At 37.3% G+C, this 18,670-nt stretch overlaps 1 protein-coding gene across 8 annotated transcripts in view; it reads left to right on the top strand.

The window, feature by feature from the left end:
* Positions 1 to 18,670, top strand: part of LOC131080024 (serine/threonine-protein kinase EDR1) — a 304,024-nt gene that overhangs the window by 172,194 nt on the left and 113,160 nt on the right. For all 8 annotated transcript variants that reach the window (XR_009114112.2, XR_009114111.2, XM_058018115.2 and 5 more), the window contains 2 exons: positions 2,326 to 2,373; positions 3,361 to 3,447. Coding sequence is in view for 6 of the 8 variants with exons in the window: in XM_058018115.2 (XP_057874098.1) it covers positions 2,326 to 2,373; positions 3,361 to 3,447 (135 nt within the window). In the remaining 2 variants the exon portion in view is untranslated. The remainder of the gene's footprint in view (positions 1 to 2,325; positions 2,374 to 3,360; positions 3,448 to 18,670) is intronic.

Genomic DNA, 18,670 nt, shown 5'->3' on the forward strand with positions numbered 1-18,670 from the left:
TAAATGTGAGTAGTTGATAGTTGGAAGTAGGCTAGGAGAAAACAAAAAATTGTTGCCAAGGCTTTGTTGAAATAAGTACTTGATTTCATTGAAGATATGGTGGATCCTTGTACAAGTTTCTACATGTTGCATGGTTTCTAGTTTTGAAGTTTTAGATGTTGATTTGTTGAATGGAAGATTTTATTGTTGATGAATGGTGAAGCCTATATGTTCATACCATTTGGAGTTTGTTGATTGCAAGTTTTAGTGTATGGTTAGATTGAACTTATCTAAAAGCTTAACTTGAATTGCTTTATGCTCATTGTTCATGATGTTGGTGTGCATAAGTGATATGAAAAACATTTGCTTATCCTTGGGAGAGTTCACCATCTTTGTGTAGTTATTCCCTCTTGGCGAAGCAAAGCTTGGTTTGGTTTCATCGAGTTAGCAATCATTTCTTACATTGTTAGGTTCAGCTTAGATTTCCTATCCCTTTATTGCTTTTGCCTTTTATTTTCCAAGTAAGCAAGTTTAGATTCCACGTTCCAATTGTGTTCATAAGGGAAGTCCCTTTGTGATTACCAGCAAAATCACATAACATACACTAAGTCTATCCACAATTAAAGTTGATTGTTCAAATTGTAAACCTTGGAGTTGCCTCATTTGATCATATTATTTAGCATATGAGGTTTCTTTGTTCAAGAGAGGATAGAATACTTGGTATTTTATTCTGTGTTCGAAGTGTTCTAAAAAACACATGAACACTACCCTTGTTTGCCAATTTAAGAAATCTTTTTATAGTCTTTAGTAAGCTTCTTAAGCATGGTGATATATTATCTATAATTGAAGATATTAAGAGCAAGTGCCATGCATCCATTGACATTTTTGATATGGGTCTTATTTACAATTTCTTGGGGATTAAGATCACCCAAGATACTTAAAACATCTTCATTTCTGAACAATGTACCATAGATTTGCTACAAATGTTTGATATGCATGATTGTCATCTTGTTCTTACTCTATTGGCTGTTGGGACTCAATGGCTGGTCATTCTGCTTCCTGAGTGTCCTTTTGTTAATTAGTGGGAAGTCTTGTTTATCTCATTAGTGGGAAGTCTCGTTATATCATTACTACGTAGATAAATATTTCATATGCTGTCAGTATTGCTTCTAGATTCATGCAAAATCCATGTATGTTTCATCTAGACACAACTTACATATCCTTTGATACATCAAACAATTCTCTCGACTTGGGTTTCCCTAAGATAACCCACCTTTTATTAATAGTGGTCAGATCATTTGTAACCCTTTTCATCATTAGAATACTAAAATAGTGAGATTCATATGCAGTTTGGCGAATTTCAGGTAGGCAAGGTTGACTTCTGCTATGTCTTCATAGTCACAACTAGAAGATATCTTCTCGAAGGTGCTTCCTATGGACACCTTTCTTCATCTTTGTACATCAATTGGCATTCCAAACTTCCTCCTTAGGACAAGCACCACGTGTCTTTATGAGGTGGGAGGGGGATAGCATGGAGTTGGAACTTGTGTAATCTTCACTTGAACCTTCACATTGTTCTCTTTCTTCAGATGTATTTTCTGATTTTTGAGGCCCTCTCTGTAAATAGACTACATGCTGTGTTTTATTTGGGTTTGGTTGGCCGCCTTGTTTCCAAATTCCATTGTATCAGTTAAGTCATTCCTAACCACTCATTTGGAAATCCAATGTAGTGGATGTGCATATATATGTATCCAATCTTAATGCCAAGAATGGAATTTGTTCAATTATAGAAGTATATTGCTGATGGCTCCATCACATGCTTCTCGTTTTGCTTCACAATATATATTTGTCTTTTATAGACTTATTATCTTCGTTCTTATGGCAACTTATCCACATTTCCTTGCTATAAATGATGGTTATAAAATTGCTGCAAAAATTGCACAGCATGGTGAAGATTAAAAAAGACGAAAATTGAGAATTTTGTGAGTTATATGCTCCGTGAGCTTTTATGTTACACCTGAGTTTAAACATAGATTGAGGAAAAAAGTAAGCTGTTTCGTCAAAATATAGAAACTAGTGAGGTTGAATTGGATATTTTATTTGGATATTTGTAGGTGTCCAAGGTAGAGGCCCTCTATATAAATCTGTTTTCATTGCAATTTATGTTTCATGAAGTACTTCACTTAATCTCTTTAATGCTTTGTTACTTTATCTTGGTTTAACATAATTTTGTCCTTCGTTGATTTTACATGCTTTATTTCTTCTAGTGCGTAATGGCAAAATCATATCTAAAATCTATATCAGGAGTATCTTTGATAATTGATTGTGATTGTTTATTTTTTCTAGGAGAAGAGTAGCTACCCATGGCACTTGGGTTGGTGGAGATTTTACTCGGTAAGTTCTGGTTGCGTTTAGCAAGGTTTTGAAAATTTTGAGTTAATGGTTTGTAAGTTTTATGTTATAATTTATAAACGCTGTTTTTTTTAATTTTCAATCGAGATGTTAGTTACTTTGTTATATCTTTTTTTTGGGTGAAGTGCCCTGCTATAAGTTGCATCTAACATGCTTTTTAAATTTTTGACTTAATGGTTTGTCATTTCTATGTACAAATGCTGTGTTTTATTTTTGTTTGAGGTGTTAGTTGTTTTATTATGTCTTTTTTCTGGGTGATGTTCAGTGCTATACGTTTGCTTTTATTTCAGTACACAGTTCATGCTTGAATAAATAGAGGAAAAGTCTTAATAGAAGAAAGGATAAGGATGTTGTTACGTTGTCTTCAGAGGGTTCTTGTGTTTGTGTTCCTTGGTAGAAATATCTGTGTAATGGTTTGCATGTTTTGAATAATTTTGCAATGTGAATCAGGAAACTTTTTACTTCACGGCATCTACCAAATCGCAAAACTATCATATTATGTACAACAATATTTTCGCATTGTGGTGTACATATTTGTACAATTGGCTTGATAAATTCCTTGAGCTCCAATCGATATTTTCATGCATTTATTCCTGTTTTACGAAGCACCATGCTGTGTATATATTTCATTCAGTATGCACTTTTATATTTTATTATTTCATAAGATTTGTGATATGATTTGTTCTCTCAATTCTTATATGTTCCTCCCACAGCATTCTAGATTTAATTTGATTTCTTTGTGGCAATGCTCAATATATAGTGTTAAGAAAGCTCTTAAAGGGCATTGTGAATTTCTTTTATGGTGACTAATTTTTCATATACTTTTTTGCTAAAGAATCCTTCATGAAAATCTTTATGCAATGAAAGAGTGCTTGCAATAAATGTTAGTCTCTCTTGACAAAAAATGTGGCATCCTTCCTTTTTAGTGATGTTTTTCTTATATTTTGTTATTCTTTTGCTGTATGATAGGTCTGATCATCATTCACCATCAGAAGCACGTCGAATAAGAAAAAGAAGCATCAGTGTCACACCAGAGATAGGTGATGATATTGTCAGGTTAGTCATTTGTAATGGTCTCATTATTTACTTTGTTTCTTAAAAAGGTATTTTTTCATTTTGTTCTTTACTAATAATTTGTATATAAGGATTATAGTTGTAGCATTTTGACTTCCATAGCATTATGTTTTATTGCTGGTATGTAATGGTTAGATATGGTTCTATCTGATTATCTAAAGATATAACGATACTTAAGTTTTGTTTTAGTTTCTTCTAGCCAAAGTGCAACCATTCAAAATTTAGAGCACCTTATGTTTGCCTCAGTAGCACTCTAGGCTAGTGGGCAAGCTCCTACAACATCGTCCATGCGTTGTGTGCATGCCAGTGCATTATAACGTGCCACTGCACATGACTCAACATGCATGTTGTCCCACTCGGTGGTCATTGCACAACCAACAGTTCTATTTGTGTGCATGTTGGAATTATTGTTTTCATTGATGTTAAAGGAGAGAAGAGCAAATTGCTGTCACCATATTGCTGCTGTCAGAGAAGAAAATAGAATGCTTTAACATGTAACATTTGGGATTCAAATGTGTGAAGGCCAAAGGCCACTAATCGATTATTTCAAGGTGATTATCAAGACAAAAAATGCGTCAGCCTTCATTGAACACATCACTGAATTTATTATTTTTCAACGGGCTGGCTGAACCCATGTAGTTTGGCACCCATATTTCAAATTGAATTGAAATTATTTTTGTTTTAAATGAGGCCAACCTTTTGTTGATGTGTGTTTTATGCACATAACATTACAGAATAAAATACCAAGGTAATTTACCCTCTCTTGAACAAAATCACCTTAGATGCTAAGGATAAGATAAACTAAAATGATTCCAAGGTTTCTACATGTCAGGTCTTGACAAGTGGGTAACTGAATGGTCGATGTGAACTGCTGTGTTCACTTGGGGACTTACGTAAATGTTAGGATTATCTTCTTCGATCATGAAGATGCGGAATAGGTGTACTGACAACTTAGGATTTAGCAATGAAACTCCGGATTTAATTCTTACTAAGAAAATGGGCAAAAGGAATAGGGTGCAGGAAATCTATTCTAGGGCTAGGAATGTAGGAAATGATGACCAAATCTAGTGGAATCAAACTAGGCAAGGTCTCACAAACAGGTATTGACACAAGCTTAGTGCAATCATCTAAGGTATACTTAAGGATTTTCAGACTATTACCATCACACATTGACACCATCCAAGTTGATGCTTGTAAAAGGTTGCATAATAATTAAAGTTAAGCGTCGTCAATTTCTAGTTGACCACACAAGGCACACTTATCAGTGGCAAGAGGCTAGTGGTATGGATTAAGGATTTCAAACAAATATATTCAACAAATCTATTACTCAATCTAACAAACATGAAAATAAATTCTAATCTAAAATTGTAATCTAACTTGGAGGAATTGAGAACCATGAATGCAAAGACAACATTTGAAGAGCACAATCACCAACAATTGAACAATGATTATGACTCAAATAACTGCAACATATACCAACAATTGAACAATGACTATCATTCAAATAACTGCAGCATATACCAACAATTCTACAACAAAACTCCCTTACAAATGAGAGACAAGGAGGTATATATAGAGTCTCTTACAAAATGGATGGCCAAGATTGATACAAGATCAACAAGCAAGATCATGCCAAAAAAACCCTAGAATTGCCCTAATTAGGGTTTACATAAAAAACGGCGCCACCATCATATGGCCCAATAAAAAGATACGTAGTCACCAAATAGGGAATCTTCTAGAAGACTCCTCCCTGCATCTCTCTCTCTCTCCTAGCATACTCCAAGAATCTAGCCAATACAAAATCTAACTCCTCCATGGAAATGCTAGGCAAGGTATCCTATTGCAAATCAATAACGTCCAGGGAATCCAAGCAAGCATCCAAAGTGTTTTCCCAATCTGGCATGAGCTTCTGCGAACTATGAACATGAATCAACAAAGAGACCAAGTCATCTATCTGACTCTTCTTCAAAGAGTCCAACTGGCAAAAATACAAAAATTTCATCTTGTCTCTTAATTCGGCTAAGTGTAAACCACTAGCATCACTAACATCAACACCCAATAATTCCTCAATTGAGGCAAGGATCCTCATCTGAATGTCATGAATCAATCCCTCCATCTCCATACAACTCAACTGGGCGTTCTCATAAGACGATCTCTTCACGACCAATGAACAATACCAGCCATGTAAATCATATCTGTCTCCCTCTGTGCACAATGTTCTCGTTGACCAAGGTTGAATTAGGAATCTTCTTCAAAGCCTTGAGACGTGGAATAGTCTTCTCTTGAATAGGCCGGAATTATTCCAAAACTCCTTGCAAATACTGGATTCTAAACACGAGGCTTGTTGTCCTATCATATGCCTGGACAAACTGAGTAAGGAAATCATCTGTCTGCTTTCTTGCACCCTCTATCCACTTTTCAATGTCTGAGAATGTATCTCTCGCTACGTCATAGTGTGAATGTAATCCATGGTCAACTGCAATAGGGGGAATAAGGGTGGGATTCTCGCACCTTATCCCCGCTATATACTCTCAAAGCCTGATATTCTCTTCTCTGTACATTTCTTTCTCTTCAATCTCTTTGTCTAACCTTGCGTCGATCTCTCTAAGGTTTTCACCAACCTCCTGAAACTCTTGCTCTCTTGATGTACGACCAAGGGCAACTGAAGTAATCTGGAAATCCATAGGAGTAGCAATGTCCACTGTCACGACTGCAATAGGAACAACAACCTGCGCAATCCGCATTCCTGTCTCATCTCTAACTATGTGCATCGAAATCTCAGCTCTCTTGGTTTCTTTCTCCTTAGCACTCCTAGCTAGGTAATCATCAATGTTATCAATAGGCTGTACCTCTATCAGTTTCTTACTCTTCTCCATACTTCTCATCAGCCAATCAGGAATAGCGGCCATCTCCATACCATCATCGAGATACATCTCTTGATCAAGTCCTCTCAATGTCGAGATAACATCACCATCATCAGGATTATTCTTGGTCAAATCGTATACCTCATTTCCCAAACTGACTTCCAAATGGACTGTAGGGGATCCCGACTGATCATCATTCTCATTTGGAGGTGCAGATGTGTAATGTCCCCAACTCCGCAATCTAAATAAAACATACAAACAATGAATTTCAACGATTGATTCTTGGGTATGAATGATTTATCTAGAGTGTAATTAGCCAAATTCACTTAAGTCATTTGTTATCAATAAGTCAATCCCCATATTTGGTTCCTAATGAGATCGAGAGGACTACCTACCATAAGATGCCCATAGCGCTTATTAGGCCCAAGGGCGGTACACTCCCCCTTGGCCCAACTGCTAGTAGACCTTTAGTCAACTGCAGTGGGTGGCCTACCTGACAGAGGCCTAGTTCCTGCTATCCCTGTTGCTTAATTCCTCATCTATCTCACCAGGTTTGGATATGCAATTGCCTTATTCATCATCTTGGTAATATCTTAGTTCCTTCCTACTTGTCCTTAATTGAATAATGCTATTTATTCCCCAAATTATAGTTGTAATCTGCTTATTAATTTAGCACATGTAGATGTATTCATATTGTATACCCATATATATATATATATATATATATGTTAATAGATTATATTTGTTTCCATTATATAATTTCCATTTATGTAAAAAATGTATTTTAGCCACATCTAAGTATATGTAAATATATTGAATTAACAGCTACATAAATTTATGCACCTATGAATTATATATTTACCTATCTATAAGTATGAAACCTCACTGATTTATCAAAATATTACTGCAGATTTAAATAAGTGCGGTAAGTGTCTTACCAGCGTCTCCTGCCGCTTCTTTCCTTTATCCCTTTCCCGTGCGCTTCCTTCCTTTTTCCTCTTCCCCACGCGCTATGCCTTTAATACCATCGGGGGGCTGGGGTGGACCCAGCCATGGGTCGTGATTGCTGAGGCAGGAGTGAACGTGGGTGACTGTTGGAGTCACCGCACCCTGGCCCACCCGAAACTTCTTTCGGCGCCTTTCAAGTTATACGCACCGCATCACATACAATGTGATTGCTGGGTGCAACACCCTCGGTAAAGTCTAGCGCTTATTTAAAATGCATTATAAATATTTTATTTATGTATATTGATATGGGGTCTATTTAATGTTATCGTATAGTGATAAGATCTCATTACTTAATCATAATGTTTATAATGCATTAAGTTTTTTATATTGTATATTTATATTTATTTAGTAACACATTATATGCATCAATAATTATATTCAATTAACAACATTTTATGGTAAAGTTAAATTAAGAGTTAATAATAATTAAAACATGATCATCGATTAAATAATGGAAGGTATAAATGTTATCTCTAATTAAATAATTACAAAAATGTGGGGTTATGACAAGATGTCGTTGTGGCATGTGACTCCTAAATATTTTTTGGTAGTATCACTGTGTTGGAACATTGTTGGGTTTCGCTATTCTGTTCTGTTATTTCAATCACCTTAATTGATGAGACACTGAGAGGTGGTGAAGGAATGACAGGTGGAGGAGTGATAATCTTTTGTTTCTTCTTCTTCACCTCCTCAATTTTCTTCCCTCTGGCCTTGACTCCTCCTGGCGTGTTCTTCCTTCTCTTGGGAGGTTGACTCTTCGTCTGCATGAATCCTGACATCACTGATAGTCCTCTGATCATCTTGGGAAGCAGACGCTTCCTGCTTCATCTTTTCATAAGTGAAGGGAACACCCATATCAACTAACTTATTCATTTGAATATCTACCCATGCACGGGAGAAACTCAAGACCTCTCTCATCAATACATTCTCATACTGTGGATGTGTATGATCCCTGTCATCTAACGCCTGATCAAGAATGAGGAGAAGTCCACACTTCCTCATGAAATCCACTGACATTCTAGACTACATTCTTCTCTTCACTGCTTGCTTATCCATCAGGTCGGCCCAATAATTTTCTATGTCTACGTTGTGGATGAACTTCTCTCCCCTGATCCTTCCAACTTTCTTATCTGGATCAAATCTTTCTCTTTTCTTGAAGGTTGCAAATCGATAGAATGCAAGCTCTTCACTTGTAGTGCTGGCGGCTAAGGCAGACTGGCAAACCTCCGATGTGTTCCCAACTGAAATAGGGAATGTCATGCCTGTCCTATGCTTCTCTCTTTGAATGGCATGAAACTCGAGAAGCGGTCGCACCACTTCCAACAAGATCGTTCTGTCGGACAGATACCTAGGAAGCTTGTAGGGTTCAGATTGAAACCTATGAATCCTAAGGTACGTGAAAGTGGGAAACTGAATATAGCACGATCCATATTTCTCTATTAGCTCTGTTGCCTCCTTGGGCAATCTTCTGTGGATTCCGCCTTGCAGCATCCGCGTGATGTACATTGTGAATACGTCATTTTACTCTCTTATAGTCTTCAATTCTTTACATTTTCAGTTGGGGGTGCACTCATGACTGCTGAATTGTCCTTGCCCATTCCTGACTTCACCTCTGCATCTCAATGCTTTGTATGAAACGAACCGTGCAAGCAGGTATACCAGGTAGAAAGTCATGGCGAATGTCTTGGGCCGCTCTACATTCCTCAGCTGAAAGTCCAGATTGTCACTTATGATCTTAGATCAATTTACCAATGTCCCTCTGAGACAATCCTGAATGAAATGCACCCTGCGTCTTCCCCACCACTCTGCTGAGTAGGAATACTAAGTCACTATACTCCTCTTTGAAGTCTGTGCACATGAGTGTCTTGGCAGCATTGGAATGATGAAGCCTAGGCTCAATCATCCACTCCTTATTTATCATATTCTTACACGCATCCATCTTCTTCGTGTACCGCTCTTGATATTCATCCTTGGTCACATCCTTCATATCTGTTCCGCATGGAATTTCGAATATCTCATCAATAACATCCTCAGCAAGGTAGGCAATGACAACGCCCTTAGGAGTTTTGATCATTCGCGAGCGAGGATAATAACATCGTGCACACTCCAGGATAAGCTCACTACATTGTATGGATTGTGGAAATCCAGTGGCATGAAAAATACCACTCTTCATAATGTTTAGATATGCTAGGGAAGGAATCTGATTTCCGACTCCGAACATCCGCTGTTGCATCAGGTTCAGGTTTAGAAAATGCATGTTTGTATACGTGATCTCCTTCCATCTGGATGACAACTTGGATTCTGGATAGAATCCAGTCTCCAGTATCTTCTGTAGTTCTTTCCTTTCCTTAAATCCGGACTTCGACATTGCACGTGTACAAAGCTTGAAGTTAGAACTTAGGAAAATAGATAGTATTCTTGATAAAATCCCTAACTTCCTAAAGATTTTAAGCTAATTAGAGCATGAACTCAAGAAAATAGTCCACACTCTTGGTAGAGCTTGACAATTAGATTCGAAATGTGACTACGTTAGAGTATGAAAACGCTCTATGAAATTCATTTATACTTCCTTATACTTAGAAATTGTGTGCACTAAAGTGCAAAGGAGTAGACTGGATCAACTGTGACTAAGGAAAGGTGTGAAAGGTTGTGTTTTCACACAAAGTATGTCTAAGGACACCTTCCACAGTCAACAATGGAGGTCAACAAATTTTAAGACAACCTAAAAATTAAACTTTTAAAAGATGTTGCAATTACCTAGATATGCACAAATTGATGAGAATCAACTTTCCAAGGCAAACATAAGAAAATTTGAGCATTTATGTAGGGCTGGAAATGAAAACTTAGTCTGAAGACAAATCTGGAAATGAAGTTTTCAGACTTACCAGCACCCTTAGGAATGATAAAATACTCAGAAATAAACTTTGGAATGAAGCAAGAATGCTTCCCAAGTGAAATTGCAAGGTAGGTAGGTGGCTGGAAAAAAAATGTTTTTTGAGGATTGCCCCTACAATGGAGTTTCAGATCTGCAACAATGGAAGATAACTCTGAAAATTGATTGAGAATGCCCCCAATCAGTCCTTCGGATAAAATCGCTTAAGGCACAAAATAGCTGGGAACAAGATATAAGTCTGAAAATTGATTTTCCAGCCAGCTATGAAGGTCAAGCAATCTGCAACAGTTGAGGATAAACTCAGATATGCTACATATCAGCAAGTAGGGAGTGATGGCAGCCACCAAGTGTGAAGGGAATTCACCAAAATAATGGCACAAACACTTGCCAAATCAAAATCGTAATTTCCAGCTATGGCACCATCCTTGGAAAATCTGAAAATTGTCTTCAATGCACCTCCAATCTGCCAACAATTTGTAACTAAAATCTGGAACAGCAAGCAATAATGGTGGAAAATCGCCAAAGTTCATCAAACACGAAAATCACCATCCTTGAAAAATTGTGATTTTCACCAAAAATGGTGAACTTCACCAAAATCGAAAATCGGGAAATAATGGAGGCAATAAGCCTCAGTGGCAGCAATGGAGAGGATTGCCAAGCTGGAAAAAATGGGGGCCTTCAATCAAACACTTCACTTCAACACTTCGCCAAAATTCACCAATAAGAGAGAAAAATCGCCAAACATGGAGACACCTAACAAACTTAAAAATAAAATATTGCTGGAGACTCCTTTGTTATATTTGCTTTTGCCTCTCACTTTTACAACAGAAGCAATGTGGGATAAAAAACTTGCTCTTATACTTGTTTGGCAAAACTAATTGGCTTCTAGAAGGGTAAAAAACATTAAATGCTCATTGCAAGTTATTTAATTTTCTTTTTAAATTTTAAATAATCGTCAATCATCATTTAAAAACAATTAAAATTGGGCTCATTTATTTAAAATATTTCAATTCAAGTCAAAAATTGAGCCATAAGGGAAAATTGATATGAGTAGGGATTAAAAAATCCCATTAAACTCATTTAAAATGCCAAAATTTTCCCCACAAGGGAAAATCGATCTCAGTGTGGACAAAAATCCTCATCAAAATTCACACAAAATAGGCCAGGGGAAAATCGAGATGAGTCTGGAATGAAAATTCCACTCAAAAAATTAAATCATCACCCAAAATAACCCGTCTGGTGGAAAATTGACCTCAATCTGGATGAAAATCCGGGACTCAAAATCATCAAATACACTCTCAGTAGAAAATCGCTATGAGTTTGGATAAAAATTTGGACAAAAATCCTCAAAAAACTTGTGACAAATCCCTGGTGGAAAATTGACCCAGGTGTGGAATGAATGCAAACCTCATCAACAACCTTGTCCATACTTGCCTGGTGGGAAAACATGGGTAGTCAGGATAAATCCTGATAGTCAAAATTTAAATCTTCCACGGGAAAAACGACCTCAGTATGGATTAAAAGTGGTGGAAAAATGGGGCGAGTATGGATTTCTAGGGAAATCCATGTCTAGTCCGGATTTTGAGTGGGGAAAACCATGGGCGGTTAGGAATATGAGGGGAAAAGAACCTCTAGCATGGAATCTTGATCGTTTAACCCTTAGAATATGGATTTTACTCCGAAAAATGATGATTTTTCCACTCAAAATCACTTAGAAACTCTGCAATTTAATAAAACTCAACTGGACTTAGGCAAATTCATAAAAAACTGGAGCGTAACACAAGGAAAACTATCGGGATAAAGTGCGAAATCAACTTGAATAATTCCCTAGGAGCGAGAAAACAACTCCAAAAGGTCTGAAAACACCTTAGCACTTAAAATCACCGACGAGGACATTTAAAAACACGTTAACGCTCCGAAAAAGGTCTACACTTAGACAAAAATAGGATCATTTAGAAATCTCAATTTTATGCGTTTGATCCTATAACTTCAAAACCCTAAATGGCACTAGGCATGATCAAAACTTCGAGACTTGGGCACGGGATACACAAAATTGCCCACTAAGCAGCCAAAACCCTAAGCAAACAACGCAGAAAGCTGGAAAAGAGGGGGTCCCTGTTAGCAATGGGGCGATGTGTGAAAAGATCACAACACCTCTTTGAGAAGTCGCCCCCACTTGAAGAGGCGTTAAGGTGGTATAAATGCAAGATGAGTTGGGGGTAAACAAAGTAAGGGATTAATGTGATATCCTTCGAAATACAAGCAGAAATTTTATGAAGAGAGTAGAATGAATGATTGTCATATATTGAAAAAACAATATTCAAGAAGGAGAAATTTTGTTCATTTGGAGGTTGGCGCATCTCAATAGAAGGGACACCAGTTGGTTGGTGTGTACAAATGTTTTGTAGAGAGTTTTTTTTTTTGGCTGGATTTGGACAGTAGATCCAAGCAGTCATTTTTGGTGGTTTTCTCTCGAAAGTTTTTCCACATAAATTTTGTGTTTCTGAGTCGGTAGATCTTATGTGATTTTTCTAGTGTGGTTGTTGAATTTTTAAAAAGTTAAAGATTGTCTTATACTGATTACCCCCCTCCCACCTAACCGCCTCTGATTATATGTGTGTGCTCCACAGTGCCATCCAACTAAGCTTTTTCTTCAGGTGTTGGATTGAAACACCAATTCTCAAGAACATAGCTACCCAAAAGTTGGAATGTTAAGCGGTTTGGGACATGAATGTTTTTGAATTCCGCTCTTGTTTTGTAACTATATTGTATATATAGACATTTGAGCATTCATGTTGTAGTTAAGATAACTAAATAGTTTGGGAAACCAGTTTGATGTTTTTACCCATTTTTGGTTTTAGGAAGTCTTATTCCTAGCTTTATTATTTGTAACATATTTTAATAGAACTAGCATGCAATTGCTAAAGATAATTTGCTCTCATTTATTGTGTATTAGGTTACTTTGTTTTGCACAATCTATAATCTTATCGTTCTCTAAGATCTAGATCATCGGTATCAAAGTAATGCTTAGCTTATCCATGTAAAAATGCGTGCACAACAACACATGGAAGGTTGTTCACTGGGTTTAATTTTTGAGCATCTAGACAAATGTCAAGGGAAGAGTAAAATGGTTCGCACATACAAGCGAACATCAAAGTTGTCTATGCACATTCCTCAAATGATTAAAGATGCTCTCGTAATGCAACACCAAGAACTCTTTGGATAGTTATGTGAACATGTGCTACAACTTGGACTGATGGTGTAACATTATTTAAAGTCAACTTGGATATCTTTATGTTCAAACTTCAAAGTCAAATTTGATGCCACAACATTGGAGAAGAAGGTGCGAGTATTAGAGGCATATTTCTTTGTCAACAATTTTGGTGATTAAGAGAAGATTCCTTTGGTAGTGCTTGAGATGCCCATTCAATTTTGGTGATGAAGAGGAGATGTCTTGGGTAGTGTTGAAGATGTCTGTTTTAGTGTTCCACGCAATTAGTTAACAATGGGAACCAGACCACAATCCTTTTTTTTACATGGAGTTCCTTTGTCAATCCTTTGTAGGAGGAATAGCACCCCCTTAGACACTATGAGGATGAGTATATGGAGTTTTAGCACTTTTACCAATGCAAGGAGCAAACTATAAAGCACACCATTGAGTTATATGACTACTCTGAGTGTGTGCATGAGAACAATTGAGAAACACAAAGTGCTCAATTACAGAAGTGGGTTTTTCAACATTTTGCTTTATATTCATGCTAAAATGGTGTTCTTGATATCAAAGGCATTGGGGCAAATATTTTGCAACACATTAAAAATTGGAGCCAAGCTAAGTTGAAATAATACTGTTGGCAATATGTTTTGTCATTGATGTCTAACAATATGTGTTGACCTTGATGATGTTTGTGCAATTGATTGTGTGGTCATTGATGTTGCTGATATTGTTGATGTTCCCGATGTATCGATGATGTTTTTGATGTTGCTAATATATGGTCATATGTAGAGTTTGTTTGCAGTTTTGAAGGTTGGTGGTTGTAGTTGCTTCGGGTTCTGGATGTCCACCTTTTTTGGTGTTCGATGTCTACACTTTGTCTGGGTTATTGTATTGAGGTTGGGGAAGCTATTGTGTTGGTATAATGAAGATTTCTTTTGGGTAATGATTGATGGTGATAGTTAAGGATGTGCTCTCATTGGTCCTGACACTCTTTGTCTGGCCAATGATGTTTATGGAAGGTTTTGCAGTATGGTGAGTTATAATATGTAGGAAAGAGTATTTAATGTTTGTCTGGAAGAATGCTATGCATTCCTCCACTGTTGTGAATTTGGTCCTGCAGATTTGGACTTAATGTCTGTGTTCTGTGGACATTGCTATCTTTCTAGGTCCCTGGTGTTGTAGCTTGAAGTGGTTTGTAATGGTTGTTTGTTGACATTTTGGTTGTTTGGCAAAAGTGGTTTGACTGGTTCGAGAATGCTCCACATTCTTCTGCATTGATGTTTCAGGTGCTGCGTCTTGGAGGACATGTTTCTAATGCTCGTGTTGTCTCAATTCTAGTTTCAAGTGTTGAAGTGTTTCGCAAGAAGGTTTGTTGATGTTCTTCTTAGGGTTGTCTTTCTTGGCGGTCCGTTGATGAGGTATTTTGTAATAGTTTTTATTGTGCTAGCTTGTATTAATGTGATAGTGAGAAAGAAGTGTTTGGATTTGTTGTTGAATGTTCTATGAAAATCCTTATGAGCTCTCCATGGTGTTGGATGTTTAGTTTGGTGCTGCATTTTGTTTGATGCTATGCTTTTGGGTAACTATGGTTGTTTGTTTGACAAAAGTTAGTTTTCAGGGTTGTGCTTAGTTCCTAATGATATGTGCCGACGTTGGAGAGTTTGTTGAGTTGTGTTTGGGTCCTACGTATGGTGTGTGGGGATCCGCATTGAATTATTTCATTTGAATGATGCATTTTGGGCCGATTGGTTGTGTGCTACATTGTTTATCTACACATTACCTTGTAGTCGACATTGGATGATGTGCGCTAGCGTGTATATTGTTTGGAGTTGCTTAAAGAAGTGTAATATGATGAATTTTGGTCCTCTCTATCTCCACGATTGGACTGCATTCACGACAATTGTGTTTGGTAGCTAACTTGATAGGACCTATGGTTGTCCCTTGTTCTAGCCGACCTAATTGATGTTTGTAATGAAGAAGATGGCATATATATAGAAGATCAAATCAGAGTGATGGTGCATCTTTGAAGGAGTATTGGAGTAGTGGTGAAGATAATGAAGTAATGAGCAAAGTGTGTCATGTGCAAGTGCTTTCATGATCATATCATTAGTAGGGTATTGTGATGCAAAGACAGTGAATGTGGTGATGATTGTTTTTGGAATTTGTTGCTTGTACCAGAGGGTGAAGGACAACTTTACAATTGGAGAAAGATTTTGTTTTGCTGATTCAGAGATTTGTTGATTATGTATCTTTGTAATGTCCCCTTTTTTAAAATGCCCTAGTTTACCCTAGATTTCAATTCTTAACAGCTAAGGGTGAGTTAAGGGAGGAATACCTTTATTTCTGAAAGTAGGAAATGCAGAATATTGTATTATCCTAACAGTAGTTGCAGATTCGATCTCTTTGTTCTCCTCTCTTCTAGGTTATTGTGATGCAAAGACAGTGAATGTGGTGGTGATTGTTTTTGGAGTTTGTTGCTTGTACGAGAGGGTGAAGGACAACTTGACAGTTGGAGAAAGATTTTGTTTTGCTGATTCAGAGATATGTTGATTATGTATCTTTGTGATGTCCCCTTTTTTAAAATGCCCTAGTTTACCCTAGATTTCAATTCTTAACAGCTAAGGGTAAGTTAAGGGAGGAATACCTTTATTTCTGAAAGTAGGAAATCCAGAATATTGTATTATCCTAACAGTAGTGTCAGATTCGGTCACTTTGTTCTCCTCTCTTCCAAGGTTGTTCCATGCTTTAATCTGGGTGCTGGAGTCATCCCTTATTGGCTAGACGTTGGAGAGTCGTGACCCTTTCCAAGGGTTGCAATGATTGTGAGGGATGCGCCATTTCATGGTTTGACCATTGCCCCTTTGTTAATTCATGTGAACTAATCAGTAGTTAGGAATGTAATCGCACCCCTAAATCAATTATGATGAATATGGTCGCTGCTTTATATAAGAGATCCGATCCTATAGGCTGATGCTGTGAGGCTGTGTAACAAGCCCAGCTTCATGGGATAAGCGATTCTGTTTGATTCATGAAATTGTGAAGTCTTACTCTGTAAGACAATTTCAATGATTGATTTGCTGTTCACCACATATCAGGTCGGGAGCATGACAAATCAGGGAATAGGCTAGGAGTTTACTAACTTCAATGTACTATGAATGTAGATGCAATTAAGTAGGTCTGTCATTCATATTGCAGTCTATATTAATATTACTATTAAATTCTGCATAAGAATATAATCAGGCTTCATATATTAAGCACATCCCCATGCATACCACCAAGAACCAGGATGCAAACGCCTGTAAATAACATTGCTGATCTGGTCTGATCATTTGTTATATCCCTGGAGGCTTTTGATTCCTTTCCTTTTATATCACTCAATGTGGGGGGAGAGGTCACACCTCTTCATGATGTATACCCTTTGGCAACAGACACACCCTTTCACCTTTAGCACCCTTTGAAAGAGTGCGACTCTTTATTATTTCTGCCCTTTAAAAGGGACAACTTTTTGTAATCAGGTCTGCAATCCTTATTTAACTCAAATCTGCAGTTATGATTCCCAATTTATCCACCTCAAATGAGGTTCTCTTCTCTCTTTTATATCTCATGTTTGAGGGAGTCACAACTTTTCATTTCATGTCTTTTGACCATTCATTAACTTAATTAAAATTTAATTATATTCAATTATACTTGTATATTTCAATTTTAAATTTTATTATTATTATTTACCATTAACTTGTATTTCAAACTGGGGACATTATATCTTTCCCTAGATCAGTGAGTTTCAGCCTGCATGTCCTTTGTATGTAGGCCTAGAGTATTGAGCCTCAGGCTACAAGTCCCTTTGTATCTTACCCTAGGATAGTGCATCTCAACTTGCAAGTCTTGTAGGTGGCAATGTGCTTCCTTCGTAATGGTGCCTAAAATAAATGACAAGGTTTTCTTAATAAAAAACAAATGACATGGTTTCAATCAGCCTGCCTTAGATGATATTTAGAGCTAAAATTTTAGAAAGATGGGACACAACTCTTAGAGGAAGAACAACCCACAGGACAATAGGATAAAATGGCAAGGCATCACACCAAATATGATTCCCCTGACTCAACCATCCATCGGGACATGATTTTTACCCAGTATTATGAATATCAAAGAAATGGACAAGGGAGAAAAAGACACGATGAACAATCCCACAAGGACATCCAACATTTCTTGGGAAAGATCTATATACCCACATTTGATGGATCAGATGGCTATACAACTAGGTGCTGGTTGCAAAAGTTGGATATATATCTCTTCTTGAACACAATGCTTGAAGAAGAGGCCATCAAGTTTGTCGCTTTACACTTGGAGGGTGTCTCTCATGAATGGGGGTACCATGGCATGACGATGCAAGGACATAGCTCTATCAGTACCATAGAAGCCTTCAGCCAAAGATTGATGGAGAGGTTTGACAAGAAGGATACAAAGATTTACTTCAAGGAGCTAGCGCAATTGAGGCAAGAGGGTGCAGTTGAGCACTATGTGGTAGAATTTTAGAGGCTATCAATGATGGTTCTCAATATGACAGAAAGGAGACTCATAGGTAATTTTGTATAAGGCATCCCAAAGTTGTCCAAAGGGAAGGGCATTTGATTTGAACCTTTCAAGAAGCTATAAAAAAAACTCTTTAAGTTTGAAGGACTCAATGACCAAAAGGTGGCCTCCAAGATTTTACCATCTATGGCACAGTAGAAGCCTCCCCTTATGAGAATCCCTCAAACCAAGGCATTACCCCCACAATGATCAAGATGGATGAGACAAAGAATCAACTTAGGAGTAAGAAGTTGTATTTGTCTTGTATAGAGCCATGGACATTTGGTATAGATTTTGAGTCAAAAGATGAACCAGAGGTATTTGAAGTTTGCCGACCACATTGCTAAAGAACACACATCCACAAGGGAAAGCACCTTTGGTACTCTCCCTAGAGTCACAAAATATATTCCCAGCAAGGTACATGGAGTGCTAGCAAGAGAAAGGATGACTGTTTTGATTGAGATTGGGGCTACTCGCTACTTTATTGATGAAGGTTTACTGATGAAGAGAGGATTAATGGCAAGAGAATTTGAATGTTTCATTGTAATAGTTAATTGATCCACCATTCCGTGCAACCAAGTAATCCAGCAACTCAATATTTGCAATAACCACCCTCAATCTTTTTCAAAAATATAGGTTAGCTTACGACAAAATTGA

This window comes from Cryptomeria japonica, chromosome 3, assembly GCF_030272615.1.
Source record: "Cryptomeria japonica chromosome 3, Sugi_1.0, whole genome shotgun sequence".
In the NCBI taxonomy this organism is placed as follows: Eukaryota; Viridiplantae; Streptophyta; class Pinopsida; order Cupressales; family Cupressaceae; genus Cryptomeria; species Cryptomeria japonica.